Source organism: Pteronotus mesoamericanus, unplaced genomic scaffold (assembly GCF_021234165.1).
Source record: "Pteronotus mesoamericanus isolate MK-2021 breed Mesoamerican mustached bat unplaced genomic scaffold, CSHL_Meso_final contig_20, whole genome shotgun sequence".
Classification (NCBI taxonomy): domain Eukaryota; kingdom Metazoa; phylum Chordata; class Mammalia; order Chiroptera; family Mormoopidae; genus Pteronotus; species Pteronotus mesoamericanus.
Window position 1 is genome coordinate 90,360,983 of NW_026555085.1, and position 27,611 is coordinate 90,388,593.

Sequence of the window (27,611 nt, forward strand, 5' to 3'; positions counted from 1 at the left end):
AACAACTGCTATGAACACCAAGCAATCAGAATGTCAGCCATAGACTTCCAATATGGCGCCCAAGATACATTGGCTGAACAAGAGCCCTGCCATACAGCTGACAACAGAGAAAGTAGCAGCATCTTAGCTACTTCTAGGGCCTTGCTTCTCCATCTGCCAACAACTTCTCCTTAGAAGTGAATGCATCCAGCCCTGACCAGAGTGTCTCCGTTGATTGGGGCCTGTTCCATAGAGCAAAAGGTCACTGGTTCAGTTGCCTGTCAGGTAACATGCCTGGGTTGTGGGTTCGGTCCCTGTTTGGGGTACCAATAGACTGATATTTCTCTCTCTCTATCTTACATAGATGTTTCTCTCCCTCTCTTTCTCCCTCTCCTCCTTTCTCTCTAAAAATATATAAACAAAATCTTAAAGAAAAGAAGCAAATACATGCATTACTCTGCCTGCCCACTGTCTAATCCCTGCTTCCTCCTGATCTGCAGGGAACTCTTCTACTTTGCCCATTGATTTGAGCATCTGACTTCCTTTTCATTCTCTGTCTTCTCTTCAGTTGTCATTCTTGGTGTTGATATCCATATTGATAACTTTTTATATTTTTACTTAGAAGTTTCTTTTTTAACTTTATAAAAGTCTTTATCCCTCTTCTAAGTCCCGTAGACCAGCCCATAGCTAAGATTCAGTTAACATCTCATATGACCTTGTCATTGTTGAGAGGATTGACCTCTGGAGACCAAGAGAAGCTTGTTCTCCAGAGCACACATTTTATTTCACTACATTCCATCTGGCCACATGCATCTGAATGCCACTGATTTGCTGTGTTAGTTAGAGAAGAGCCCTCTGTTGTATCAAATCTGAATTTTTTACAACATCATCAATAAATCAACTCTCCTTCACATTAAAGTTATGGATTCTATGAAGACGATGTCTCCTTTCATTGCCTTATTGTTTACCAGGACCATCCCTATACTATTATCTAACTTTATCATTTTGCCCTTGGTATATAATTCATCTAAGGTATAACAACTAGATTTTTTTTAAAGTATATTTTCAACTGTTGAATTCTTAGTTTTCTTTTTATTTTTCTTTGTTCCTGCATCTGCCCATCTTTCTCTTAATCTTTAGTTGGTTAAACCCTTCCTCTTTTCAGACTCATCAGCCCCTTTACCCAGCCTAGATTCCATCATAAGCCATTTCAATGATGTCAGGACCTTGAAATTCTTTTTTCCCTCGAATTTCCTGTCTACTTTGTAAATCTCTGACAGTCTGATAACCACATCCCCTCTTTTCCCTGCTTTTAATGATGGGCTACTTATTGTTGCACTAGAAAGGGAAAAATGATAACATTTCTTTACGATAGTTTGCTCCTTTCTACTTAGAATTGGTATTGAGATTCTGAATAATTTTCCAACATATTCACCACCATGCCTATTTTTAAAAGATTTCGATTCCTCTTCAGCTCCCAAACCGCTCCCCAAACTCTCTCTTTGCAGGTGCCTTCCTTCACTTTTCTGAGAGTGAAACCATCTGATAAATGCCCCTTTTGTGTGTTCTAAATTTCAGATTGTGTTTTAATTGTGATAAAGTTAATATTGTCATAGCAGGGGGCCTCTGCTCTAATTTATCATCCTCTTAAGAAAGAGGATATCTGCCGAAGGTCATAATAACAGTTACTGTTTGTTGAACATTCATGTGCCAGACCGACGCTAAGTGCTCTACAGGCATTACCTCTGGTGATCATGGTGTGGTCACCAGAACTATGTGATGATATTTGGCTCAATGTCTTGGTTAGATCTTAAATATTATGTTGCAGTCTTTTTTGGATGACTGTGATTAAACTTTTTAAATACTAAAATCCAAGGTGTCAAACATTCTTTTGTGATCAAAAAGCAATTTGTACAATTGTATGTTACACTTAGAACAGCAGAAGAGGAGATAATGATTTGAAACTTCAGCTAGAAGATAGGCTGTTAGGAACTTTAGCAATATTTTTTCCTCTCTGGAAAAATGTGAATTGGAAATATACTAATAAATTCAGTAATGGGAATGACATGGCTTACATTTTATATAATTTTTATTTAATTTAGGATGATGTTAATTAAATATCTACTTAACAGCTTAGTTATGTTTTAATATAGGTCCTCATTAACATATAGTTTCATAGGCCAGTGAAAGTGTCAAATCTAATCAAGACAGAGTTCAAAGACAAAATTCTATCTTCTCATTCTTTTATGGGCCTCTTAAAAATTCAGGATACCTTTTAAAAAGCCGTTAGAGAAGATTAACCTTTAACATCATCATTATAGCCAGTGTTATCAGATTTTACAATGTCAGACTCCACTTTTAACGTTAGGTAGTTGATTTTTGCAAGCCATGTTGTAAAACTACTAAAATTTCTTTTCCCCAAATCTAATAATGGATGATTCTGCTGCTCCTCTCTCTTTCTCCACTCACTGCGTCCCCCGCCCCCGCCCCTGATTCAGCACTTCGCCATACAACTTTCTGCAGTGATGGGCATGCTCCTAGATCTGCACAGCTCAGTATGGTAGCCACTAGCCGTATACGGCATGGTGACCACTTGAAATGTAGCTAATGCAGCTGAGGAACAGAACATCAAATTTTATTTATTTTAATTAACCTTAAATTTAAATTGAAATAGCCACATGTTGCTTGCAGCTACCATATTGGAAGCCCAGTTCTGGTGCCCTTTCAGCACAGACTGAGTTCTGAGGATCTCACTTCTTTCTCCCTAATGGGTCTCAATTCTCTCTCTGGGAGCAGGGAAAATTCCCCTTTTAATGTTACTGGTTATTCTTGTACTAACAAAGCTATTTTCTTTTATTATAACTTAATTTATAATCTATGGTGTTACCTTAAACTAAAAATAAATTTGATTTGTAATGAGACTGCCAAATTGGACATCTACTCCTGCACAGTCATTACACAATAGGGGGTAGTATACCTTTGCTCTTCTTACTTTGGATGATTATACTCTTTCGTAGACCAAATATCTACAAATATATCTGGGTAGTTTCTCTCTGCTCTCTTAAGTGCTGCCCATGATGGAAGCAATGTAGTGGAAAGAGCTTGGACTTCCGTTTGGATTCCAAATTCTCACCAAGTCTCCCCAAGCAAGTTCCTTCCTTCTCTGAGCCATAGAGCTGTTGTTAGGGTTCCTACTTCAGAATATATTGGTTTACTTGTTTTCCTCCTAACCTGACCTTACTTTCTATCTCTGATATCAGAGCGATTGCTCCAAAAATGTTTTTGTATTGAATAAAAGAAAAAAAACCTGTATTTTATCTTAATAAATATTCCACCTTACTCACAAGGTTTCCCTTCTTTTTCATATCTGTATAATGGGAGAAGGGCTAAAAACTTATTTGAAGAAACATTGAAAAGTAGAGGTATCTGGTGATTTAGATAAATATTAATATATAGTTTCTTACATAGTTTGTTCGTTTCCTTTCTTATTTCTTTCCTCTCTTCCTTTCTTCCTTCCTCCCTTTCTTTCTTCCTTTCTCTCCCCCACAGATGTAAAGTACAGGACGGCATTGGGAATATAATCAATAATATTACGATAACTACGTACAGTGTCGTATGGGTACTAGACTTATTGGGGCATCATTTTGTAAGTCATATGTCTGTCCACTCTGCTACACATCTGAAACTAATACAATATTGAATGTCAACTGTATTAAAAAAATAAATGGCAGGATGTTTTTCTACTATATTTAGATTATTATTTTTATGAATCTTTACCTTTTAACAACTTTTGCATATTTTTATAGTCATTTAAAAATGTTTAAACAGTTGTAAAATAAATGATTCAACATAAAGAGAGGTACTTTTTATAAAACATATTGTTTAGTAGACAGTATCCTAGATTGATAATACATTCAATGAAAGTACCTATTATTTAGCCCATGTCAAGAGCCCAAAGAACAAACTAAAGCAGGTGAGAGTTAGGACAATGAGTCAATTATCCAAAATGTGAGTGTGAGTGCCCACGGCTATGTGTCAAATAAAGAAATGTTTTAAGTGAAGATTCTAAAAACATGATTGATGACTGGTTCTAAAGTCTTGGGGAAATGTAAGCTTTAAAATGTTTAGAGTCAAACTGAGAAAGTACAATTAACACCATACACAGATTTAAGGTTTCTTCTTGCAAAGCATTCAACCCATTGCCCAAGAAAAAGCTTTCATCTTGAAAGATGAAAGAATTAAATTGAAACTAGAACACTGAAGGCTACTACGGAAGCATGCATGTATTTGGGCATATGGTAGTAATCCACTAAACACGTAGTTATAGTCTATTGGAGAATAACCAAAACAGATTTTCCAGGCAAAGATTCTGCCAGATCAGGTTGCTTTTTACTCTGGGAAATGAAAGATGCAGAGAAGTACATATACTAATGTTATCTTTTTAAAAAAATTTCAAAGTCACTTTTATAAAGTAACTCCTTTAGAAAAATATTGCCTTCATCTTTATAAATAGTTCTTCAGGTGCTGAGTGCTGTTGCTTTCGATGATCAAATTCATTATTTCTATTCAGTCAAAAGAGTTAATTGTATTGAAAAAGACATTTGCGTGCTCTTCAATACAATGAGTATGTAACTAGAAATCAAAGGAATGTCTGGTTTGTTATTGATTAAAGAGGTAAGCTACAGACATTGAAGATGCAGGATCAAGTAACGCAAAATAAGAGGTCAGGGTATGTGCATAAGAGACACTCAAGTACTTCTTGATTTACTAAGAACCTCTGATTTCTACTCTGATTTCTAGTGGTCTTTTTGGAAAAAAAATTACTCTTTAAGATACTGGAAAGAAATTGTATCGGGTTAGTCAAATGTATGGCAAAATCATTTTTAACTGTCAGAGTGTTTTCAGTTAACATAATTAAAATTGTTTAGTTCTGCTCTGTGACAATAAAATCATTATTTATCAGGGATAGGTAATTACATATTTGGCCTAAAATTAATCAATATGAATACAGAAAAGCTCGTGCTAGAGAAGAATTGGAATCTCATTAAAGAATAATGTTATACAGCATAGGGAATGCAGGCAATAGTATTGTAATAACTATGTGTGGTGTCAGGTGTGTGTTAGACCTATAAGAATGATCACTTTGTAAGGTACGTAAATGTCTAATCACTATGGTTTACATCTGAAGCCAATATAATAATGTATGTCAACTGTAATTGAAAAATAATTTTAAAAAAGACCTAACTATGAAAAAGAGGCAACTCAAAAAAAAAATTCTGTAAAGTGAGATCAATTACAGCACCTGTAGAATGAATAGAAAAATTGTAAATGCAAGAGAATAAAATAAAAATTTTAATCATACAGTTCTCAAAGGATTATAAAACACCTGAAACTTCCTTTTTGTGTTTAAAAATTATTTTTATTGATTTAGTTTTCTATTAACCAGCTGACAATGGAACTAGAAATTTATTGCAGGAAAATTCGCCTTTTTATGCGACTGAATGCTGGTTCATGCTATTTTAGAGATATGCAGACCTCCATTTTTTTTTTTTTTTTTTTTTTTTAACTTTTGGCCAAGTATATTGGCTCATAGGCTACGATCATTATTTTATGAATTGGAGATGAACTAGAGATAAATGATTTATAGTTGTTCTGAAAACATTAGGAACTTTTAAACAAAGATTTAAGGTACTGTTTATCTATTTCTGGGAGTACCACCTAATGTGATCAGTGGGGAAAGTGTTTGAATTATCTAGAACAGAGTTATCAGCTTTGTAGCAGAGCCCCAAGTAGATCAGCTGTCCAGAAAAGGGAATAGTTGGTAGATCTGAGGGTCGGTAGTGGCTCTGCCTTGGTATCTCTTAGTAAAAGAGCAGCTTTGTGGGAGTGAGAATCCAAATACCAATGTCAAGGTAAGAATTGTTGTCTGAGAGGATATGAAACCTTATGAACAGAGGTTTCTTGTACCTGGAGTTGCCCCAAATCTTTTCTCATCAAACAGTCTTTCGTCTTTGGAAACTTGTATAACAAGGCTTATGTCTGTCTCCATCAGCCTTGCCCCTTTTGATCTGAAAGGTCAAGGTAATTCCATTTCACACAGTTTGGCGCTTAAGTCCACATTCACAGTCTGTCCACTGGGATGAAGCAGGATTGAATAGATGCTAATTTCTTGAATCTCTGCAGTCGTTCCTGATGGACCTGTCTTTTCATATCCAGCTTTTGTGGTATGGGTTTAAACTGGATAAGTGGGTTTCCTCCAAGATCCTTACAAGAACAACTAGCAAATTTGTGCTTTCATTGCATTTCTATTCTCAGAGGCCTTGGCTGTTATAGGTGCCTTCATCGTATAAAAATGTAGTTCCTAAACATGATTTTCTGATTATGAAATTCATAATTTAAGTATCTAAATGTGCTTTTCTCTGAGATGAAGATTTACCTTTAAATCAGACTATGAAGTACTGCAGTCAATGATTTCTGTTCAATTGTTTTTATTCACAGTGGACATTTGTCACTGGATGTCAGTCAGCCTTAAGCCAAATAGTGTTCTGTCCAAGTAATGCCTTATGTTTTCCAACTTTTTACGTAAATGTTGGCGATGTTCTGTTTTCAGTAATTTATTTGGGTAAAAGAGAAATAGGAGCATTAGTAATTTCCTTTCCTAAAAAATTAATTAGATTTTTTTTGGAAAGAAAAGTAATATGGGCCTGTTACAAATATTCAATTAGTACAAAATTACATTAAAAAAATAAATGTTTACTATGTTCTTAGTAGTAACCATAGCTGGTATATTTCTTTCTAAAAATTGTATATGCATATAATTTCTTTCTTCTGTATCCCTCTCTTCATGTATATAGATGAAATGAGGAAATATTATTCTGAATGTGGATATATAGTACATGTAAACTAGAAACTTGTTTTTTTTTCAATTTTACATTATATCATGGGCATTCTTCTAGAAAGCCTTATGTTTATGCTTTTGTGGTATAGAAATGTATGTTTTAAATTTTGATAGATAGCACCAACATGTTCTCTCAAGTCAAAATAACTTTCTTACAGGACAACTTTCTTAGGGAATGTAGTCAATAGTATTATAATAATTATAATTTTATTATTGTTATTTTTTATTTTTTACAAAGAGTTAGCCTCTTTCCTGGATGTGAACATTAGTCATATAAGATTATTAGGCTCATGGAAAGTATATAATTTTTTGGATGGAATTTAAACATCTAAAGGTGGTCAGCATTCTCTCTCGACAGGGCCCATTTGGAGGCCAGCGCTGAGAAATGGAACAGGTTGCTGATGTCCTTGGAAGAACTGATCAAATGGCTGAATCTGAAAGATGAAGAGCTTAAAAAACAGATGCCTATTGGAGGGGATGTGCCAGCCTTACAGCTCCAATATGATCATTGTAAAGTAAGTTGACCCCCTATGCTGGGTGCTTTCTTAAATTAATTTTGATTTTGGTGAAGTAAATGCTTAAAATAAAGTTCTAGATAAATACAAGTTGAACCAATTCACACAGGTCCTGCCCTACTTCCCACCCCCCCCAACCCCACCTCTAATTGCCAGTATTTAGGCATTTAGGCACTTATTTTGTATTCATTCATTTCAAATTAAGTTTTCTCTTCTTATTTAACTAAACTTTTAAAAAAATTACAGATACCTAAAGCATAATATTTCTTTAGGTAATTATGAAATGTATCTAATTTTCCAATAGATTTTAAAATATTAATATTTTATATTGGGGACATTTTCTCACTGTCCCAATATAAAATTATTAAAAGAAATAAAAATTATAAATCTTATTTATGAAATTGAAACAAGTAAGTACTTGCAGTAGTAAGAAAATAGAGTGGTCTTGTCTTATAGCAAGTGGTAATAGTATTTAAGATCCTTTTGTTTTCTTTTTCTGAACTTAGACCTTTTTTTGAATTACGTTTTCATTCTTCTCAAATTTCTGTCTTTATGCAAATTTATACTTCTGCTCTGATAAGCAGATATGCTGAAATGTTATCAACTGACAGATTAATTCTTAAATCCCTATATTATTTATTTGCCTTATTAACTTTCTATTAATTTGGTATTCTGTCATGCTAATTTTTTCAAATATTACATATTAGTTTGTTTTATTATGTATTTTCCTCTTCACATGAATTGCATATTCTCATTCTAAATCTGTACATTTTAATGTGATATGAGAATGCCATTCCTGTTTAAAAAATGACAAACACTAACTTACACACCTTCTAAAGGAACGCATTGTCTATGTAATACATCACTTTAATGCAAAATGATAAGGCCTTGAAATTTATTTTATTTTGAAACTGTGATGAGGTTATTCAAATGACCAAATGGATAAACATTCTCTTTCTACTTAAAAAGAGAATATGATAGAAAAATAGCTGAAACATGAGAAAAAAGAAGACAACAGTGGTGTGATATACAAAATTAATAACAACAGTAATAATATTTTTAATGATTTATTTAAGAAAACTACATTTATCCTTACTTTTTTCCAACCTTTCCTCTATTAGTTATTCATGTACCATTTTTGTGGATTCAGATATCTGTGATGAAATAGAATAACACAAAGCTTTCTAATAGATGTGCTCTGTAAAGGAATAAAAGCTGCTTGTGACCATGTACTACTAATTTTTGTTAAAACCAAAATCTTGAAGTAGGAAATGATTGTCCTATTATGACCTTAGCAAGCAAAGTGTATATCAGCATTTCCAGTAAGTCTTGGGTGTTTTCCACCCCATCCCCACTCCCACCCCAGGCAAATTCACTCACCCTATTTTATGCTGTTTCAGCCCATCTTAGAGCACTGTATGCAGTGTTCTCCTTCAACCCTTTAGGCCCAGGCATTTAGTCAATAAAGATAATACTAATAATGATGTTGATGATAACATTGTTTTAGTCATTGAGTAAGGATTTATTGAGTGTCAATATGCACTATACTCTATTAGGCAGTGGTGAATCAATAACGAATGAAGTTCTTAGTTCTTGCCTGATTCTGAGTAGTAAAAGACAGACAATAGACAAGTAATAAATATATAATATGTCCCATGGTAATAAGTGACATGAAAAAAATAAAGTCAAGGAGAGAGAAGCAGAGGTGCCATTTTATGTGGAGAAGGTCAGGGAACTACCAGAAATGGGTGATTTTTGAATAGATACCTGAAGTAGGTGGGGCAGTAAGCAATGCTACTCTGTGGAGGAAGAAATCTTGAGGAAACAGGGACAGAAAGATACAGGCCATAAAGGCTGTGATGTTCTGGGCATATTTGACGAATATCGCAAATACCTGTGTAGTTGAAGCTATTTAGACAAAGAGAGAGTGGGGTAGGAGAAGTTGGATAAGGGAGGCGGGGAAAATATTCAGATCACACACATCCTTGAAAGTCATTATAAGCTATCTGGCTTTTACTCTGAGTTAGATGAGAAGCCATGGAGGTTTTTATAATTTTCATGCTGTGATCTGCTTACATTATATAATGATTACTAGTTAAATGATGAATAGAGTATAGAGGAGGTCAGGAATGTATTTCAGTAATGCAGGTGGGGGTGGTAGTGACTTGGGTAGGGTATAACAGTGGAGATAGTGAGAAGTAACTAGTTCCTGAATATATTTGAAAGAGCCAATGGGATTTGCTGGATTGGAGATATGTGGGTTATGAGGGAAGAGGAGTCATGGAGTCAGGAGTCAAAGGTTTTGGACAAAGTAAATGGAAGAGTGGAGTACCATTCCAGGAGCTGGGGAAAGTGCAGGTGAGCAGTCTGAAGAGGAAATTCAAGAGTTTATTTTTTGCCATTTTGAAGTTTAAGATACTTATTAGACAGTTGAATATGTAGGTCTCAAGCTGGGGGAAAGGCCAAGACTAGATCAAAATTATTAGAATATATATTAGTCATGGAATTGGATAAGATCACTTAGGGATTGAAGAATTCCAACACATGAGCCCTCGGTCCCCCTAGCTTTAGAGGTTGCAAAGATGAGACTGAGGAGGCAGAGCCAAAATGGTAAGAGAACTGAGAGAGGACAGAGTCAAGGCGACCAAAGACAGGGTTTCATGAAGGAGGATGTAATCATGAGGGTCAAATATTGCTGAGAGGCTGAATAAGATAGGTCAGAAAATTGACCATCTGAAGAAAGACCAATTTCAGTGGCATAGTAAAGCTGGAAGCCTAATTGGAGTAGATTCAAGAGACAATATGAGTGGAAATGTAGACAACTCTTTCAAGGATTTTTACAACAACAACAAAAAAGCAGAAGTGAGACAGGAGCTGGAGGGAGAGTGTGGGGTCGAGTACAGTGGTCTTGCCTTATCCACGGGGGATACATTCCAAGACCCCCACTGGATACCTGAGACCATGAATAATACCAAAACCTGTATGTACTGTGTTTTTTCCTACACATACATACCTATAATTATATATAATTTATAAATTAGGCAAGTAAGAGATTAACAATAACTAATTATCAAATAGAACAATTATGACAATACATCATAATAAAAGTTATGTGAATGTGTCCTTTGTCTCTCTGAAAACATTTTACTGTACTGTGCTCAACCATTTCTTCTTCTTTCTTTCTTTTTTTGGATGATGTGAGATAGTAAAAGGCCTCATCCTTTAAGTCAAGGAATTTCACCTTTTCACTTTATACTTGAGAAAGGTATTTTATGGCTCTTCTTTGATTTATTAGAATTGCCAGCAGCACTTGTCTTGTGCTTTGGGGCCATTCTTAAGTAAAATTAGAGTACTTGAACACAAGCCCTGGGATACCATGCCAGTCAGTCTAGTAACTGAGATGGTCTCTGAGTGACTAACAAACACATTGCATTTGTAGCATGAAAATGCTGGACAAAGCGATGATTCACGTCCTGAGAAAAACAGAGTGGGAGTGGATGAGTTTTCACCATGTAAATCAGAATGCCATGCAGTTGGAAACTTAAAATTGTTTATTGCTGAAATTTTCCATTTAATATTTTCAAACTGCATTTGACTGCATGTAACCTAACCCATGGGAAGTGAATAGAAGTCCTCCCAGATAAGGGAGGACTACTATAATAGTTTATAAAGGCGAGGACTGATTGAACATGCTTCTTTGCTAATAGGAATGATCCTGCAAGGTGGGAAAAGTCAATGATGCAGGAGCTATGGCACCGGCTAGGAACGGTGACGGATGGATCCAGTGTACAAGTGGAGCTGTTGGTTTTAAGTAGAAGGGCAAAGGGATCATCCGTTTTAACAGATAGCTTCTGAATTACTTTATTTTGAACCACACAGTACTATTTAGGGAAGTCAAATTAATTTGACAATCTCGCAATGCTAAATTAGAACATCTAGAGATTACGAGATGACATTTTTTAAGGAGACAAAGACATTTACACTGATCTGTTCATTATTCCAAGAGATATAATAACATAAATGCAAGTCTTGGATGTCATTGTACACAAGACTTTAAAGATCAACTTAAAAAGTATTATGTCCTTCAGTTGTGGACAAGACAAAGATACATATCCACCAGAAGCATCTAAAAACCACCCATGCTGATGTTACATGAATAAGCACGGGAGTTTCATATTAAAATTTCCAGGGACGGCATTATATATGGAGAAGAAAACACCTTGGGCGGGTGTGGATTACTGCAAGCTAGAAAACCAGTAAGTGGCTCAAAAGTTGTTTCCAGGGATGTAAACTCTATGTAAAATAATTATATGAAAAATTTGAATAAAGGAATTATAAGTAGACATCTGACTAACCTATATTCTCAGCAGTTTATATATCCAAGTTGACCAAAAATTTTGGAGGGCTTTTCTCACATGGATAGTGGTGTATTATTCTCTATTCGGACGTACCTTATGTTGGACCTTTCTATACAAAGTTATTGAAATTAGCACATGGCCTTAGATGGACCCAGTTTCAATTCCTACCTATTCCACTCACTAGCTCTATAATCTAGGCTTTGGGGCATATTGCCCAACCTCTTCACTCCTGTTTTGATCATCGGTATATATCAACCACTTAACACAGTACATATAGTGAGTGCTCAATAAGCATTAGCTGTTTGGAGTTGTTCTTTAAACTAAGACTTACATTTTCTAGTATTTAATAAAATTAGTTGTTCCATGTTTCCATTTTGTATTTTTTTCGTAGACTCATTATGTTTGAGCACTTTAAATTTTGATATCATAACTTGACATTTATTATTTTAGCCTGTTAGTAGCTTAAATGGCAACTTAGACTGCTCAGGAAATGAGATAAAGTCATTGAAACAACAGTATATTTGAGAATTTATGTAGGATAAGATACTATATAAGAGTCTAGATACCAGGAGATGATTTATTTCTTGTTCTTAATAAAACAGCTTATGACAAGCCCATAAGGCATGCAGTGCCTTTAGTTAGCTTATCAGAGGTGAACAGGCATATTATAAATGTTTGACAGTGAATCTAATTACCTTTAAATGCAATATTTGAATGTTACCATAGTTTCTAAGTAAGGAACCCAATTAATATGCATTGTCTTACATTTAAGTTTGCATGACTTTCTCTTGGGTTCAGGCTGCTTTCACCATCCCAGGTAACTATGGTAAGAGACTCTGATATCTCATATTAATGTGGGCAGTTACTTTGGGTACCTAGGGGTTGGTTTATGGGAACTAATATTCTCAAACTCTTCTGATTCCCACGTATATTTCTATAGTCTAGTCCTTTATATGCGTATCAATGATTTGATGACACTCTTTCCTAACTGTTTTTTGATAATGGCAGTTATCAATTACTTCATCATCCATCCATCCATCCACCCACCCATCTACCCACCATCACTCTCCACTGAATGCTTATATGTTGAATTTGATGCTGAATATACAAAGGGCAAGGAGGCACAGCCTCTGCACTTCAGTGACATATTTTAATAATTCCTATACCTAAATGCTCTGTGCTTGTGGCTGTATCCAGAAGGAATGTTAAACATTTAAATGTGTAAGTGATGGGTCCCAGACTTTTACCTAGGATGATACTGTAAAGGTCCTGCTTTAAAACATCTTGTCTACTCAAACATCTAGCAGTTACAGGTAACATACTTTTAAAAACGAGGAAACCAACTATGAAAAAATTGGGCTCCAAAATAGGACATACATTCTCTAGAGCAGAAACAAAGCAGAAAAGAAAGTAGTAGGGTTGATGCTGCTGAACACTGTAGCCGTCCTGGGCCTTGGGTGATGAGTAAGCAGAAAGCCACCTAACTGAGTTTCTCTTCAGGATCTTTTACATATTGAAATGAGTGACTCATTTCTTTCTGTAATGTAAGTATCTCAGGAACTGATATTATTATGAAACATTAAGTGCCTGTATTTTCTCGGTTGTTCTAATCAGTGACTCAGAACATTATAGGTTTTCAGCAAGAGTAATAAATACTTTGTTTAAAATTTAATGAAACATACACATAGGCAGACTCATTAAATAATAATAATAATAATAAGTCAAAAAGCCCTGACAGAGTTTTTGGCATGGGGCCTGGCACAGTAAACACTCAAAAAGCAATACTTCTTCCCGTAAAGGCTGAGAATCTGTCATAGTAGTTTTGATCATTTTTGTTTTGCTTAAAACTGTCTAGGCTATACAAGTTATTTTAATTAAATAAAAGCATATTAATACCTGATATTTACCATGTGTAGAGCCCAGAAGAAGTAGCTTTCCATTACTATCCAGTATTAAACTGTTAAGTTAGATAGAGGTCACCTTCCAATCTTTGTAAATATCAGTTTATAAAAACACAATAATTTTTTTCTCATTTAGGTACATATTTAATTCCCTCAAATGCCAAAGTAAATCACTACTTTAAAATACATTAAAATAATTATAATGACAATTTTAGAGTAAATGGATAGTTGAATTTTGCCATATAATGCCTTAAGTTTTTTGTATCATTTTTTAAAAGTTTCATAGAAAGTGAGGTTACTTATATGCACCTTTACTTTTGGAGTGTGAGATAATTAATCAACAATTACTTGCAAAGTATGTATGGTTAGTTTGTAATATTGTGGATTTGCTTCACATACTTCAAGATTGGATAAAATTGCAGATGCAGATTTTGCTATTCAACTTTAACTTCATTTTAATACCAATGTCAATATTAAGTTATGTGGGGGCAGGTATCAGCTCTAACACCATTCTTCCAATAGAACGCAGGTTTGATTTTAAAAAAGGAAATCATCTAGAATAATTGAAAGTATGGTTCAGGTAAAATTTCTTGTAGGTTTGTCCATTTCCTCAGGGCTATCTTGTCCTTTCCTTAACCCAATATAATTCCTAAATTTAAATCTCATTATCTATAAGAATCAGGACATTAGAGCCTTAAACTGAATTGCCAAGATACGTTAGTGAACTTGCATATTAAAATAACAGACTTGAACATTATCTTTAAAACATCAACACCCCACCATAAAATTTAGTGTGTGTGTGTGTGTGTCCGTCCGTCCATCAGTCCGTCCGTCCCCTGGTACAGCAATCTGAGATCCCCCCATCCACACAAACCTGTAATTTCAAGGTCTTGCTGTTTTATGAGGCTACCTAAGGTGGGAAATTGGCTTTTTGCTAAAATTGCTTAAAATGAATTTCCAAGTTGCCCTCCTACTTTGCCACCCATGTTGACGTCCTTCTTGTCAAATATCAAATGCGCAGACCCACGCTGTCTGTTGGTAAACAGGAACGGCAGCTCTCAGTGATCCCGAACTACCTGCTGCAGTCCATTTAGCTGTGTACCATCTAACTTGTCACCTAAGCCTGAGAGGTATAATTGGGACCCCACCCCAGAGGGTTTATCCAAGTTTAGAGGGAGAAACCAGGCAGCCTGATAGCTGTTGCCCTCTGGTGGGGAAATGAACAGTGGCACACAAATGTAGATAAGAAATAGAGGTCCGTAAAACCAAGTGACAGAGTCCATCCCTTTATTCAGCCCATTCCTAGTGAACTGCCTCTGGACCTATGGAACCCAGAGATAATTTCACATGTCTAACAGTTTATTTCTTTATTCAGGAAGTATGTTTGCTACATACTTCCCTGGATACAGGGCATGCATGAGTTTTTGCTGTCAAAGATGTGACCCTCTAGCAGCAGAGACATAAGCTTGAAAAGAAGCAACGGCAGTAGACATCAACACTGTATGGTGAGCGTGGAGAACACAAGCTGGGGAGGCACAGATGAATCATGGGTGTTTGTACTGGGAAGGCTGGGTAGCGCTCCGTGCAGCCAGCCACTTTTGAGCTAGAAAGAGACCATGGGATAAGGATTCACTAAATTTTCACCAAAACTTCTGGCAGGAAAATCCTCCAAATTAGCCATGGTATGACATGAAGTGTCAATTGAGGGAGAGGTGTTGCTCACCTGCCTTTTTGATTATACAGGGAGTAAGACTGAAGGAGAAGAAAATACAAGTTGAGCACCTAATGCAGTACTTTATAGCAGTAAATACTGAACATATTTGCTGGATAAAGAAATACATTTATGTGTGCCTGTATTTTTAAAAATGTAGGAAGGGCTGCTGTATCCCTGTGAGAAGCTGGAGAATTCCTTTCTTAGCTTCAGCATTCATACTTAGTATTCTGATTGAGGCATCGTTTTTTTATGTCAATGGGATGGAACCAAAATAAATTTATATATTAAGTGTTCATTTAGGGATGTTAACCAGGACTTCTGAAGCACTATGTAGGAAATTTTTTTGTTTAACTTTCATCTGCATACCAATGAAAATAAGCCTGTTTTCTTTCCTCCTTTTTATGTGGTTTTATTAGTGCTATCAAATTTAATGACTCTTCTGCCCTTCTTTGCTGTCGGATTATAATGACTTCAGATCCATATATGCTGATTTAGCTTTGAAAGCCAGTTGGGGGAAAAAAAACAAATTACATTCTAACAGACCCTCCTTATGTTGATATCATTTATTTTTTTCTGTTTGTATTCTTCAATAAGCAGTTTTTGAAACCAGAAGCTAAAGGCGCCCGCTGTACCAGCAGTGCTTCTGTTTGTTACAGGTCAGATGTCTTGCGTCTAGGGCCAGCTTCAGGGGTGTGTCTCATGCAGTCAGAATCCCACTGGGCTGTGCTGTTGGAGGAGCCCCGCACTTGGTTTACTCGCCCGCTGCTGCCACCTAGAAATTCTGAGTGCTGTTGGACAGGGAGCCCTGGATTCCACTTTGCACAGGGCTCTGCAGATTATATAGCCAGATCTGCTTGCATGATGAGGGAAAAAATTAACGTACATGTATGTTTTGGCATACACAAACCAGCTTTTACAGTAATGAAAGCCTCTTAAAGCTTCTTTAAGCATCTTCCTTCTCCTTAAGTAAGTAAACCATTCTGAGCCCCCACACTCACTCACACACCCTTCACTGTGACTCGTTGTGTCTGCTTGTTCATGTTGGCTGGGTTGTGATTAGCGGTTTCTTTTCAGCCCTCCCTTTCCTGGTGACTCACTAACTGTTCTTCTGTTCTGTCCCTCTACTTAACTTTTAGGTCACTACTGTATCCCGATTTTCTTCTCACCTCACTGGTAGCTCCTTCTCGGTCTCCTTTGCTGGTTTTTCCTTTTTCCCTCAACCTCCTAAAATTGGGATGCACCATGGGTCAGGCCATGTCAACGTCTCTGTTTCTATGCTTTTCTGAACTGATCTGGTCTCCTGGTTTTACAATCCATCTTCATGCCAACCACTCCCAAATTTATATCTGTTTACATGTCATCACTAGTTGGTAATCTTACAGACATCTCCAACTTAATATATCCATACTGAATTCCTGAACTTGCCCCTGAGACTTCATCTACTCAGTAGTCCCTATTTCAATTGATAGAATTCTATTCCAGTCCTTAGGTAAAAAATAAGAATTACTTCAATATTTTCTTTCTCTCATGTTCAGTTTATTAGGAAATCTTGTTGGTTCTGTGTTCAAAATATAGAATCTGAATCTGACTCCCTGTGACAATGTATAGCTACAATGATCAGTCTGTGTTTTATGTAGGTACAGCAGTCAGTGTATTCCCATTCAAATAGAAAACTTCTGATTTAATTCAGAATAAAAGTCACAGGCCTCAGACTGGTTTTTAAGACACTTTATGATCTGACCTACATCCTTTTCATACCTTACCTCATTTTTCCTATTTTCGCTCTTACAACCAGGTTTCAGCCACTCTGGTCTGTTGGAGCGCCTTCAGTCACAGCTTCCTACTATCTTCTGTGCCTAGAATTCTCTTTCCTTGAGAGCCATATGGGTAACGCCACTGTTTCCAAATGTTTGCTGTGTGGCCTCTTCCCAATGAAGGCTGCCCACACTTCTCTGTCTGAATTGTAACCCCTTTCCCAGCATTCCTAATCTCTCTTACCCTGTTCTATTTTTTTTCTATAGCATTTATCATTTTCTAATATAATTACTTTTTCTTTTCTGTTGTCTCTTTGTCTATGCCTGGCACTCGAGACGCCCAAGAAATATTTGTTGAATGTTGAATGAATAAAATATACCCAAAGATAACACATCCTTTGGTATGAGTGTTCCTTTTTATCTCTCTTTAATCCCTTTTTACTCATTCATGTTTGAAAGTATATTACATTTTGATAATATTGCTACTTTAAATAGCGCACTCTTTAATAAAAATAATAGCTGACCAAAAAAAGTAAGCAATGATCTTTTCTCAAGAGCTAGACATAGTTTCAATTACATACATACTTGAAATTGTAAGAAAATGAGTCAACACCATTATACTTTAGGCTTTAATATTGTAGTCAGTTAAGAGGTTATCTTTTGCCTTTCTTACTACTGCCTAAATTATTCAAAACAAGAGTTAGAAAGATTTTTATATGAGGGGAAAAGAATTGGCATGTGTTTGATTGTTGAGATAGCATCTAAAATATAGCCTATTACTTTATCCTTTTGTGCTGAATACTACCAGATTCTCCCCATGTTTGTGCATCTCTCTTATGTAGAAATTTGACACCTTGAAAACCTGAAGATTTATGGTTCCTAGCAAACCTAGGGAGTAGTTTAAACATATGGACTCTCTCATTCAGTAACTATGCTGTCATGTATTACAATTTGTAAATAAACCTAGTGTCAGAGATATTACTGAAATAAAACATAAGGAAAAGTTTTATGATTGTTACACGTAATAAAAGTATGCTTCTAAAATTATTTGCAATTTTAAATAATACTGTTCTTTAAAAGTCATAATTTGTTCAATGATAATTTCAATGATAAATGAACTTGATTCCATTTGGCATTCCTTTCTTAAAATTATCATTTTTAATTATGAAAATAATATTCTAGGTTTTTATAAAGTCAAAAACAAAAATGGTCATAACTTCAGAACTGTAACACAAGCATTTTCATTTTGCAGTATTTCCTTTTTGTGTATTCACCTTTCACACAGTTTTTACAGAGTATATAGGTTTTTATCCTGTCTTTTTCACATATATGTATGTTGTGCCTATTCATGTTGCTATGTAGTCATTATTACGATAATTTTTCAAGGTTACATTGAAAAATTGGTCCTGAGTGTAGCCAGACCTTAGTGAACCTAAATATTTTCCAGGTGTTAGGTATTTAAGTTGATTTCAGTTTTTATTAATCATAAATAATGTTTTAATGAAAAGTTTTGTGTTTGTAGCTTTCTTTTGGATTATTTTTCTTAGGATATATTCCCAATGGTAAAATTCTTGTTTCACACAATATGCACATAATAATGACTCTTGATAGAGTGCCAACCTACTTTCCCAAATGATTGAACCAATTTTCTGCCTCTAGCAACATACAGAAGTGTAGTTTCACTGCAATTCTTGCCTGTGATTTCTCATTTTTGTCTCTCTGTTTTTTTCATTAAAATGCTTGTATTTCATCTCGGTATGGGAATTTCAAGTAAGGTTTAGGATGTCAGATATCTGACTCAGATTTCTCTCCCACAGAGAAGGAAGAGACGAACTGATTGGGTGTTTAGATTTAGTTGCACGTGGAAGGGCAGGGAAAAGTGGCCCATTGTTTGTTAAACTGATTAGTTGAAGAAATTTGGTATTTCTACCAAATTAGTATGTGTGATGTAATCTGGCTAACCATTTTTACCTCCAAAGAGGTTTACATTACTATTTTATTCTGGTACAGATTGGTTCCCAAAAAGACATAACATTTATTTGTTTGCTCTCTAAAAATTGAAAGTGATTTGGCTTCCAACTCAGTTTTATGCTTAATAAACATTTTGGCTTAATCTCAGAGAACCACTTAATTCCATTTTCCTCATAATGAAATAATTTCTCCCTTAGAGGAGATGAATTTGGTTGTTCCTGCTAATGGAGAGTTGGGTACTGATATTGGTTATCCAAACTGTAGATAAAACAGCTAGAACTTTCCTCCACTCATAATTGCATAGAGGCTAAGGAGAGAGATTCAGTTTCAGAGAATGATGGTAAGTCATTAGGTTAGCACGTTGTAACAGCAGCTAGCTCTTCTGCAGCACTGAATAGTTTGCCTTTCTTCTCCCCTTACTTCTGTCCAGTGGGACAGGTCGCCAGTTCAGGCCAGAAGAGGCTGGCTGATTCCCCTCCTTCCTCCAGGTTCTCTCTGCTGCTGCTTTCATCTTAAGAGACTGGCAGGATCCTGTCCACTTCAGTGCTGACAGGAATAACAGATATATGATGGCCTTTTGCTGATGCCATGCTCACGGTGAAAACGAAGGGCAGCTTGTTGACTTGTGAGACTTTTTGACTTAAGCTATACCAGTCACTTCTTTATACCTCCTTATCCCTTCCTCCTCTGCTCTTCCCACCAAGTTGTAGCAGGTGGTGAGAATGTCCCCCGGCCATTACAGGAGGATCCTTGAGAATCTTTTTAGGCACTTGGAGTTGAGTAAGGAATGATTTTCTCGGCTCTCTGGCAAGGGATAGGAGACCAGTAGCTACGAAAATGTACCCTGACTTTGAAAGGGGCAGAGAAGTGGCAGTAGAGGTGGGATTCACGAAAGGCTGGACTCATAGAAACCACTGTGAAGGAAAACTGTGATTTTAGTAGTTAAATTCTGGTATTTGAATCAGGTCTTCATTAAGCTGACATTCCAGTGATTCATTTGGTTTCAATGAGCGCGCAGAAGCTATGAGAACAATGAGAGGCTAGATTGCCTCGCCCGTTTATTCTGTTTACTTGAATTCCTTTTACCCCAATTACCTTTAATCTAATTCCAGTTTCTTTTTCATACACAATTAATGTATTTTTGAACAGGTGGCTTGCAGCCCCCTCCACAGCTCCCTGCCGCCCCTGTATATTTCCCCAGCGCCCTATTTATACCTCTCTCTCAAAGGTTTATGGCGCTCCCGACGTCCCCACCAGCATTATTCTTCCCTCTTTAGACTAGTATAAATTCCTTAAGAGTTGGGATCATGGCTTAGTAAATGCTGTCGTCTCTTGTGCCTGGCATATTTCCTTATAGCTTGTATGAATCTAATATTTGTTTTGAAATTTTTATTTTGCTGGGAATTTTGGTTGGAAAATTCTGATATACTCTTATAGGAGAAGGGGCCAAAAAAACTGAAACCATCTTCTGGAGGACAGGTTTCTTGTAGTACCGGCTTCCCCTGCTAGAGGAGTGTTTTAGGAACTCATCTGTATCAGTGTACCAACTGGCATTGTTGTGAGAGGCTACGTTCAGCTTCAGTGAATTTTTGCGAAGACTCTTTGAATGTGCTTGCCCATTTCATGATGGGTGATTTATGAATGCACCTGCCCACACTGTGCTGAATGTTAAGCAGTTTTCCATCAAAAACAGCATGACCACCTTGTGCCCCCACCCTCCCTGTTCACCCAAAGTCTCTAAGCAACTTTTTTTTTTTTCATTTGTTTCCCTGGATGGAAAAAGTCCTCAAAGGGAAATGTTTTATTGATGTGAAAGAGGTGAAAAAAAAAATAGCAGAAGCACTAAAAAGCATCAAAATTAACAAGTTCAAAAACTGTTTTGAGCAGTGGAAAAATTGTCTCAATACATGTATTGCATCAAATGGAGAGTGCTTTAAAGATGGCTGAAGTTTAAACATGTAAGAATAAATATACAATTTTTAATAAATCCATTTTGGGGGTCCCCCCTCATATATCTAGTCAGGCTTTGAGGAGAACTTCAAATGGTTAAGATGTGAGCCTTACCTTGGAACAAGTGACACTGTATCTGAATGAGCTGTGTGAGCATACAAGATGCCCTGGGAGCAGTGAGGTGAGAACACAGTAAATGTATAGGATTAGCTGTTACTTTGCAGAAGAGGTTAGAAAATAGATTACCTACAGCACTTTTTTTAGGAGAAAGAACAGAATTATTTTAATATCAATTTTGAGATATTATTCACTTAACATAAAATCCATGCTATTAAAGTGTACAGCACAGTGTCTTTTTGTATATTTCCTGAGTCATATGACCATCATCACAATGTAGTTTTAGAACATTTTCATTATCCTATAAAGAAACCCTATACCCATGAACCATGACACCCCACCCATCCCTCCTCCTACCTTCCAGTCCTAAGCAACCCCTGATCTACTTTCTATCTCTGTACACTTACCTCTTTGGGCCTTTTATAGTAACAAGCTTTTGTGTCTGGCTTTTTTCAATTAGCATAATGTTTTTAAAATCCACCCATGTTGTGGCATGTGTTAGTATTTCATTTTTATTAATGAATGAGATACAACATTTTATTCATCCATTTACCAATTGATGGGTGTTTAGGTTGTGTCCGTATTTTGGCGCTTATGCATAATATTGCTGTGAACATTCACGTACGAGTTTTTTATGTGGACATATGATTTCAGTACTCTTGGGCACATATCCTAGGAGTGACATTGCTGGGTCATGTGGCAACTCTACGTTTAACAGTTTCAGGAATTACCAAATTGTTTTTCAAAGTGGCTGTACCATTTCATCGTTCCACCAGCAGCATATGAGGTTCCAACTTCTTCACATCTCTGTCAATACTTGTTATTGTCTGAGAATAGAATTGTTTTCAATGAAAATATAAAGTCATTAAATAAGAAAAATTCCAATTAGATTACGTTATGCTCATTGAAGGCAGCCCATATATGTCACGTGGTGTCAGAGCCTAAAACTGAATGCCACTTTGTAGCTATGTATACAAAACAACTCTGTTGGAATCTAATTATCTTATCATTAATGTTCACCAGGTGGTTAGGAAATGCTGGCTTTTTTCATGTCTAATTGAGAGGTAAAGGGTGGTGAAATGATTGTATGCGTAATGCTGTTGAAAGTTAAGCCCATTTCTGACATGCAATTAAATATAATTGAAACAGAACAAATTGAACAACAAAGTTAAGTTTGCAAAATAGAGTCTGCACAGATATTATTAAATGTATGCTGCCCTCTCAGGTATTTGGCTATTGAATTGACGTTGGGGCCCGAGCCCCACATTTTTACTCGCTTGGCGTGGTTCCCACCTGCCCACATGTGCCTCTTGTACCTCCCTGCCTTGGCATATCAGTGGGGTCCACGAGACAGTTCCTGGCAGCCCCCTGTGCCGAGCAGATCATTTTATGAAGTGCTGGGGTTTAATGTGGTCGGGAAGGAAAATTAGGTTCTCCAGTCCTGGGCAGCTTTCTCAGACTCAGGTTTGTTTTGCACGAATCTAGGAAACCTGACAATGAAATCAAAAACAAAAATGTAAATCTGACAGCCACCACCCTTTTGTCTAGCTCTTCAGTGGCTTCCCAGCGTCCATTACCAGTTAAGTCTCAGATGCTTGGGACACCGTTCAGTGGTCTTTGGCCCTGATGTCTGCCCACCTCTTCGGCCTCGGCTGCTGCCGTGTTACCTGCATTAAACGATTGCCATTCCCCGAGTGCTCACCGGCACGCTCTGCTCTTCTTCTGCTAGTGCCTAGTTTTCTCTAGTGAAAGTGCCCTTCTTTCTCTGCAAGACTCGACTTAGACACCACCTTCACCAGGAAGCATTTCAGAGCCACCTAAGCTCCACGAGGTCCCAAGGCATTGAAGCGGGTGCCTTTGTCACTGCAGTGACAAAAACAGAAAAGGTCCTTGGCCTTGTGGAGATTATGTATTTATCTGAGAGAGACAGAAAATAAACAATAAACGTAAAAACTAAATACCTGCCTTGCATGGGACAAAGTGGTACATGTAGGAAATACACCAGTGGGAAGCAGAGTCATGGGGACAGATAGGTAAGTGGAAAGGTGGGACACTCCGTTAATAGGAGGACGGGCGGGCCCCCCTGAGAAGGCCTCAGGGGAGGGGGGGCTGGCCCTCTGGGCACCGGGGGAGGAGCTCTCTGGGCAGAGCCAGCTGCCCTCCAGTGAATGATCCATGGGGAGGGCATCCATGTTAATGAAGTTCCAGCATCAAGGAAGTTGACAGGTCAGTGTTCCCCAGTAGCCTTTCTGTAGACAAATACATTTTTCCATTTGGACTTTTGAAATTCTAAAAATAGTTTCAAGGCAGATCTCTTTTGGCCACCGACCCGCCCCCCGCGCCCTACAACAGCCCTACCCAAAGCACACTTTGAGGACTAATAATAGTCTAGAACTCCCAGTCAGAAATTTCCGTGCACCTACGTCATGTGAATCGTATTACCTTCTCTCTCCACCACAGGGTCTGGATTCGCCCTGTGAGAGAGATGCCCCATCATCGTTTCCTCGGGACTAGTCCTGCGTTTGTTCTTCCTTCTCTGAGTCCCCTTCCTTTAGGTTCTGTCTTTTCTTAGCTTTTAACTTCCTTCCACCTCAACAGCGAGTTGGTATTTCCTCATTTCTCATTTGTGCCAGGTCTCTCAATGCTGTCCGTGAACCCTGCATCTGATTTGATAAACCAGAGTGATGTGTCCTTCTAGCTCCTGCTAGCAGATTGCGTTCAATCGGTACCTGCCTGATGCTTCCCTTTCAAAAAGAAGGAATCTAGCATAGCCCTAGAATGCCATTTAACAATCTTTATTGCTTCCAGATTACTGGTTAGGTTTGGGTTTGAGAGATAAATGTTCTTGAGCACTAAAGATTTTAGAAATATTTCTGCTACCGTTTTTCACTGCTATTGCTTAGGCAACATACTTTCTCATAGCATTATTTTTTATTTCCAGTTGATTTTGGACGTAAATAGTTGGAGTATTTTCATTCATCTGGAGCTTCTTGCTGTAACAATAATCTATGTTAAAGACACAATTAACTCAAGACCTGTAAACGTGTATATACATAGTTATGGATTAAAAATGCATTTTCTGCATTTTTCTTGTGTCTCCTTTGTTTCTGTATATCAGAAACTAAATGTCCGAAGAGCATCTTGTTTCCTTGGGGGTGTCCCACCTTGATACTTTTTTTGCAGGCTGCTTTTCTTAAATAGAGATGGTGGAGGTTTTGTTGCTTCCCCCCAAAATAGCCATTTCATGTTCACAGGTGATAATTGATCTGGAATTCATTGTCTTGCGCTTGCTTCATGGCCAATCTTGGTTATATAAATGATAGAAAGGACACGTAAATGTTATCTGTGGATTTTAAACAAAGTTTAATCTCCTCTCCTACTGGGTACCCTGTTACTGTGTCTAAGTTGTGGGTTGGTGTTCGCTTTTATTCTTTTAGCTTAAAATTTTAATCAAAGTCATAATTGTACATAGTTTAAATATCAAAAATATTTACAATGCTTATCACAAAAACTCCAGAGTTCTGTCCATGCACCTCCTTCTCCTTCTACCAGCTCTTCTCGCCCTCCCCGCCTGTGATGGTCTTTTCCACTTCATTACCAGTGTTTTCTGGTGCTTGGCCCCAGTCGTTTTTTGTTTTTTTGTTTTTTACAGCAGTTGAATATTTTGGTATTTGTAGATATTTCATGTTTCCTTTTTATTTATTGTGGAAAATGAGGATCTAGCCTGGAAATACATCATCATCCCAACATAGTTATGTCAAATGCTATTAAAAACAATTATGTTCTGAAGGAAAGACTGTATTGATTCTAAAATATTACTGGAGTGTGATATTATAGAAAATAATAAAATTGAATTTTCCTAATGCATTGTCAGGGAGCTGCATTAGAAGCAAAACGTTGGAGCCAATGGGTGTTCATCTGCATAATTTAAGAGGATTACAATATGAACAACAATTTTGATTTAGCTACAGCATTAACACATGAGAAAATGTTCATTTACTCTTATCGTTCAATGGTCATGGGCTGAGTTTTGCTGTTTTTAAATTCTAGACAGTTAGAGTTTTAGTCACCAAACATTTTATAGGAGCAGGGTGAAAGTTTAACCCTGTTTAAAAGAATGTAAGTACTGAAGACAAACTTTTCTGAGATTCCTAGATTTGCGTGAGAAACCTCATGAGGGAAAAATTGTAATTGCTTCAGCATGAGAAATGGAACATATTTTAAAACCATCGGAGGCTGTCTTTTGTGTGTACTCAGGTTTAACTTTGATTTCATGTACTTTAATTAGTTTCTATCTTAATTTTTTTCTTAACATATTCAAAAGAATGTAAAACACTTCTGAAGATCTCATTACTACTTGTGAAATTGTCTTCCTCCCTACCAATGCATGCAATTTTTTTGTCAGTCAGTCTTATTAGAAAAATGTGATTTAGAACAGGCCATTATATTTTAGCAACCTGACAGTGGTGATAACCCTAAAAGTACATTTTGTGTAAGTTCAAATACGGCGTAACAATTTCCTATAAAATACAATCTTTGCATATTTAAGTTTCACAGGAATCATATTTTTGCTTTTGTTCATGTTTCATCATTCACATGTGTAAAATTTACATTTTTCACTTCGAACTTTGCTTCAATGCTGGTTATTAGTCACTCCCATGACAAGCGTGGTGGGAAGTAGTCTAATTTAAGATGTTCCATTTACTTGCTGAACACGTTAGTTTACAAATCCAACTTTTGCTTCTCTTTGCAAAGGCACTGAGACGTGAGTTAAAGGAGAAAGAGTATTCTGTCCTGAATGCTATAGACCAAGCTCGAGTTTTCCTGGCTGATCAGCCAATTGAGGCCCCTGAAGAACCGAGAAGAAACCTACAATCGAAAACAGGTGAGGTTTGAGATTGGTTTCTTTAGTACACCATAAAAACTCATGTGAAGAGGACAAATAACCAAATCAAGTAGGAAATTTCCCTAGAGTATTTCAGGGCCTGATATTTAAAAATTTCCTTACAGTATTTCAGGATTTGATATTAAAATTTTTTTCTTCTGGAAATAGTTGCATAAAATGTTATTATTTAACAAATGGCTAGACTCTTTGAAATGACTATATATGCACATCAATATCATTTTTCAAAAGAAAATTAACTGCAGAAAATTTGATTTATTGAAAAGTACTTTGGAACTAAAAATAATTTCTTTAAGAAATAAAAATTTGCATTTCTTATTTTTAGACAAATTACACAGTAAATAATTGCTAGTAGAAAAATGACATTTAAATACAATAGTGCATATATGAAATATTTAAATATCTATAAAGTAAGATTGTTTTAAACTTGTTTTTCAAGACTACTTTTTAAAATAAGACATTAAAGTGCCTTTTTTTTTACAAGCACATGATAGAATTTACTTAATTTAAAAATAACAGCCTGTACTATTTATGTACTTTGGTTTAAAATGATATAGTAACTCCCTTACTAGCAAAGAGCAATAAATCACATAGTAAATTTAAGAGATGAATTTTGGCACCAGCCTATATTTTTATTATGATATTTCACTGTTGGCAATAAAAGCATTTAGATGCATTTTTAAAAATAAACAGGCCATTCAAAATAGTTTTCCATCATTCACTCACATGGTAAAAGCAGACCTGAAACACTGCCCCACGCTGTGTCTGGCAGCGTGACTTGGGAGCGTTTTTTACTTGTAAGAGAAGGGCATTTGGAAAACACTTTCTTTGACCGTAGCTGGAACTGGATCAGACACTTGGACAGGTAGTCATTTTCCTACTCAGCCTTTCTCAGGTGAGTTCTACTTCAGTCGGAATAAATTTCCCATCAAGGCGATGATTTTCTTGACCCTTTCGACCCGGTTTTATATGTGTTTCTGTGGGACAGGCACGACCTACTTACTCTCTTTTCTAGCATTAGCTTTTATTTTCTCCTCCTTGTGTCACTGTATTTCCAGTCAGCCTGCCGGCGACCTAAGTCATTGTCGAGTCTCCCCACCTTTCAACAGCCGTCACAGTCAGCAAATCACTCGACATTGTTTTTTCTATCTTTGAAAAAGTAGTCCCTCTCAGGACTCTGTTATGCATGAATCATACACATGCATGCAACATACATGTGTGCACATGCATGCGCAGGCATGAGCATAGCAGGTACTTGCTCCATTATTATTGAATGAATGGATGCCTGAGCTCAGTGCTCTCGGGGATGGTGGGAAGTGATGAGGTTCAGGGCAGAGAGATGACCACGCCGGGCATGGCCCTCAGAAGCAGCAGCACAGCAGCGAGGAGCAGGGTGCCTGTGTGTAGGGCGAGTCAGTCAGCCTCGCCCGGGGATCAAGGGCTTGTGCCTGCACTGAAGGTAGGAGTGGGAAACTTGTACGTGCTGTCTGGTTCAGATTAGAGAAGCCTTGGAAAGTCCAAAAGAACATTCCAAGTTAATGCAGAAAGAAA

At 36.8% G+C, this 27,611-nt stretch overlaps 1 protein-coding gene across 6 annotated transcripts in view; it reads left to right on the plus strand.

The window, feature by feature from the left end:
• UTRN (utrophin) overlaps nt 1-27,611 on the plus strand; it is a 444,878-nt gene that overhangs the window by 307,932 nt on the left and 109,335 nt on the right. For all 6 annotated transcript variants that reach the window (XM_054570070.1, XM_054570072.1, XM_054570071.1 and 3 more), the window contains 2 exons: nt 7,236-7,392; nt 25,913-26,042. In XM_054570070.1, coding sequence (XP_054426045.1) covers nt 7,236-7,392; nt 25,913-26,042 — 287 coding nt within the window. The remainder of the gene's footprint in view (nt 1-7,235; nt 7,393-25,912; nt 26,043-27,611) is intronic.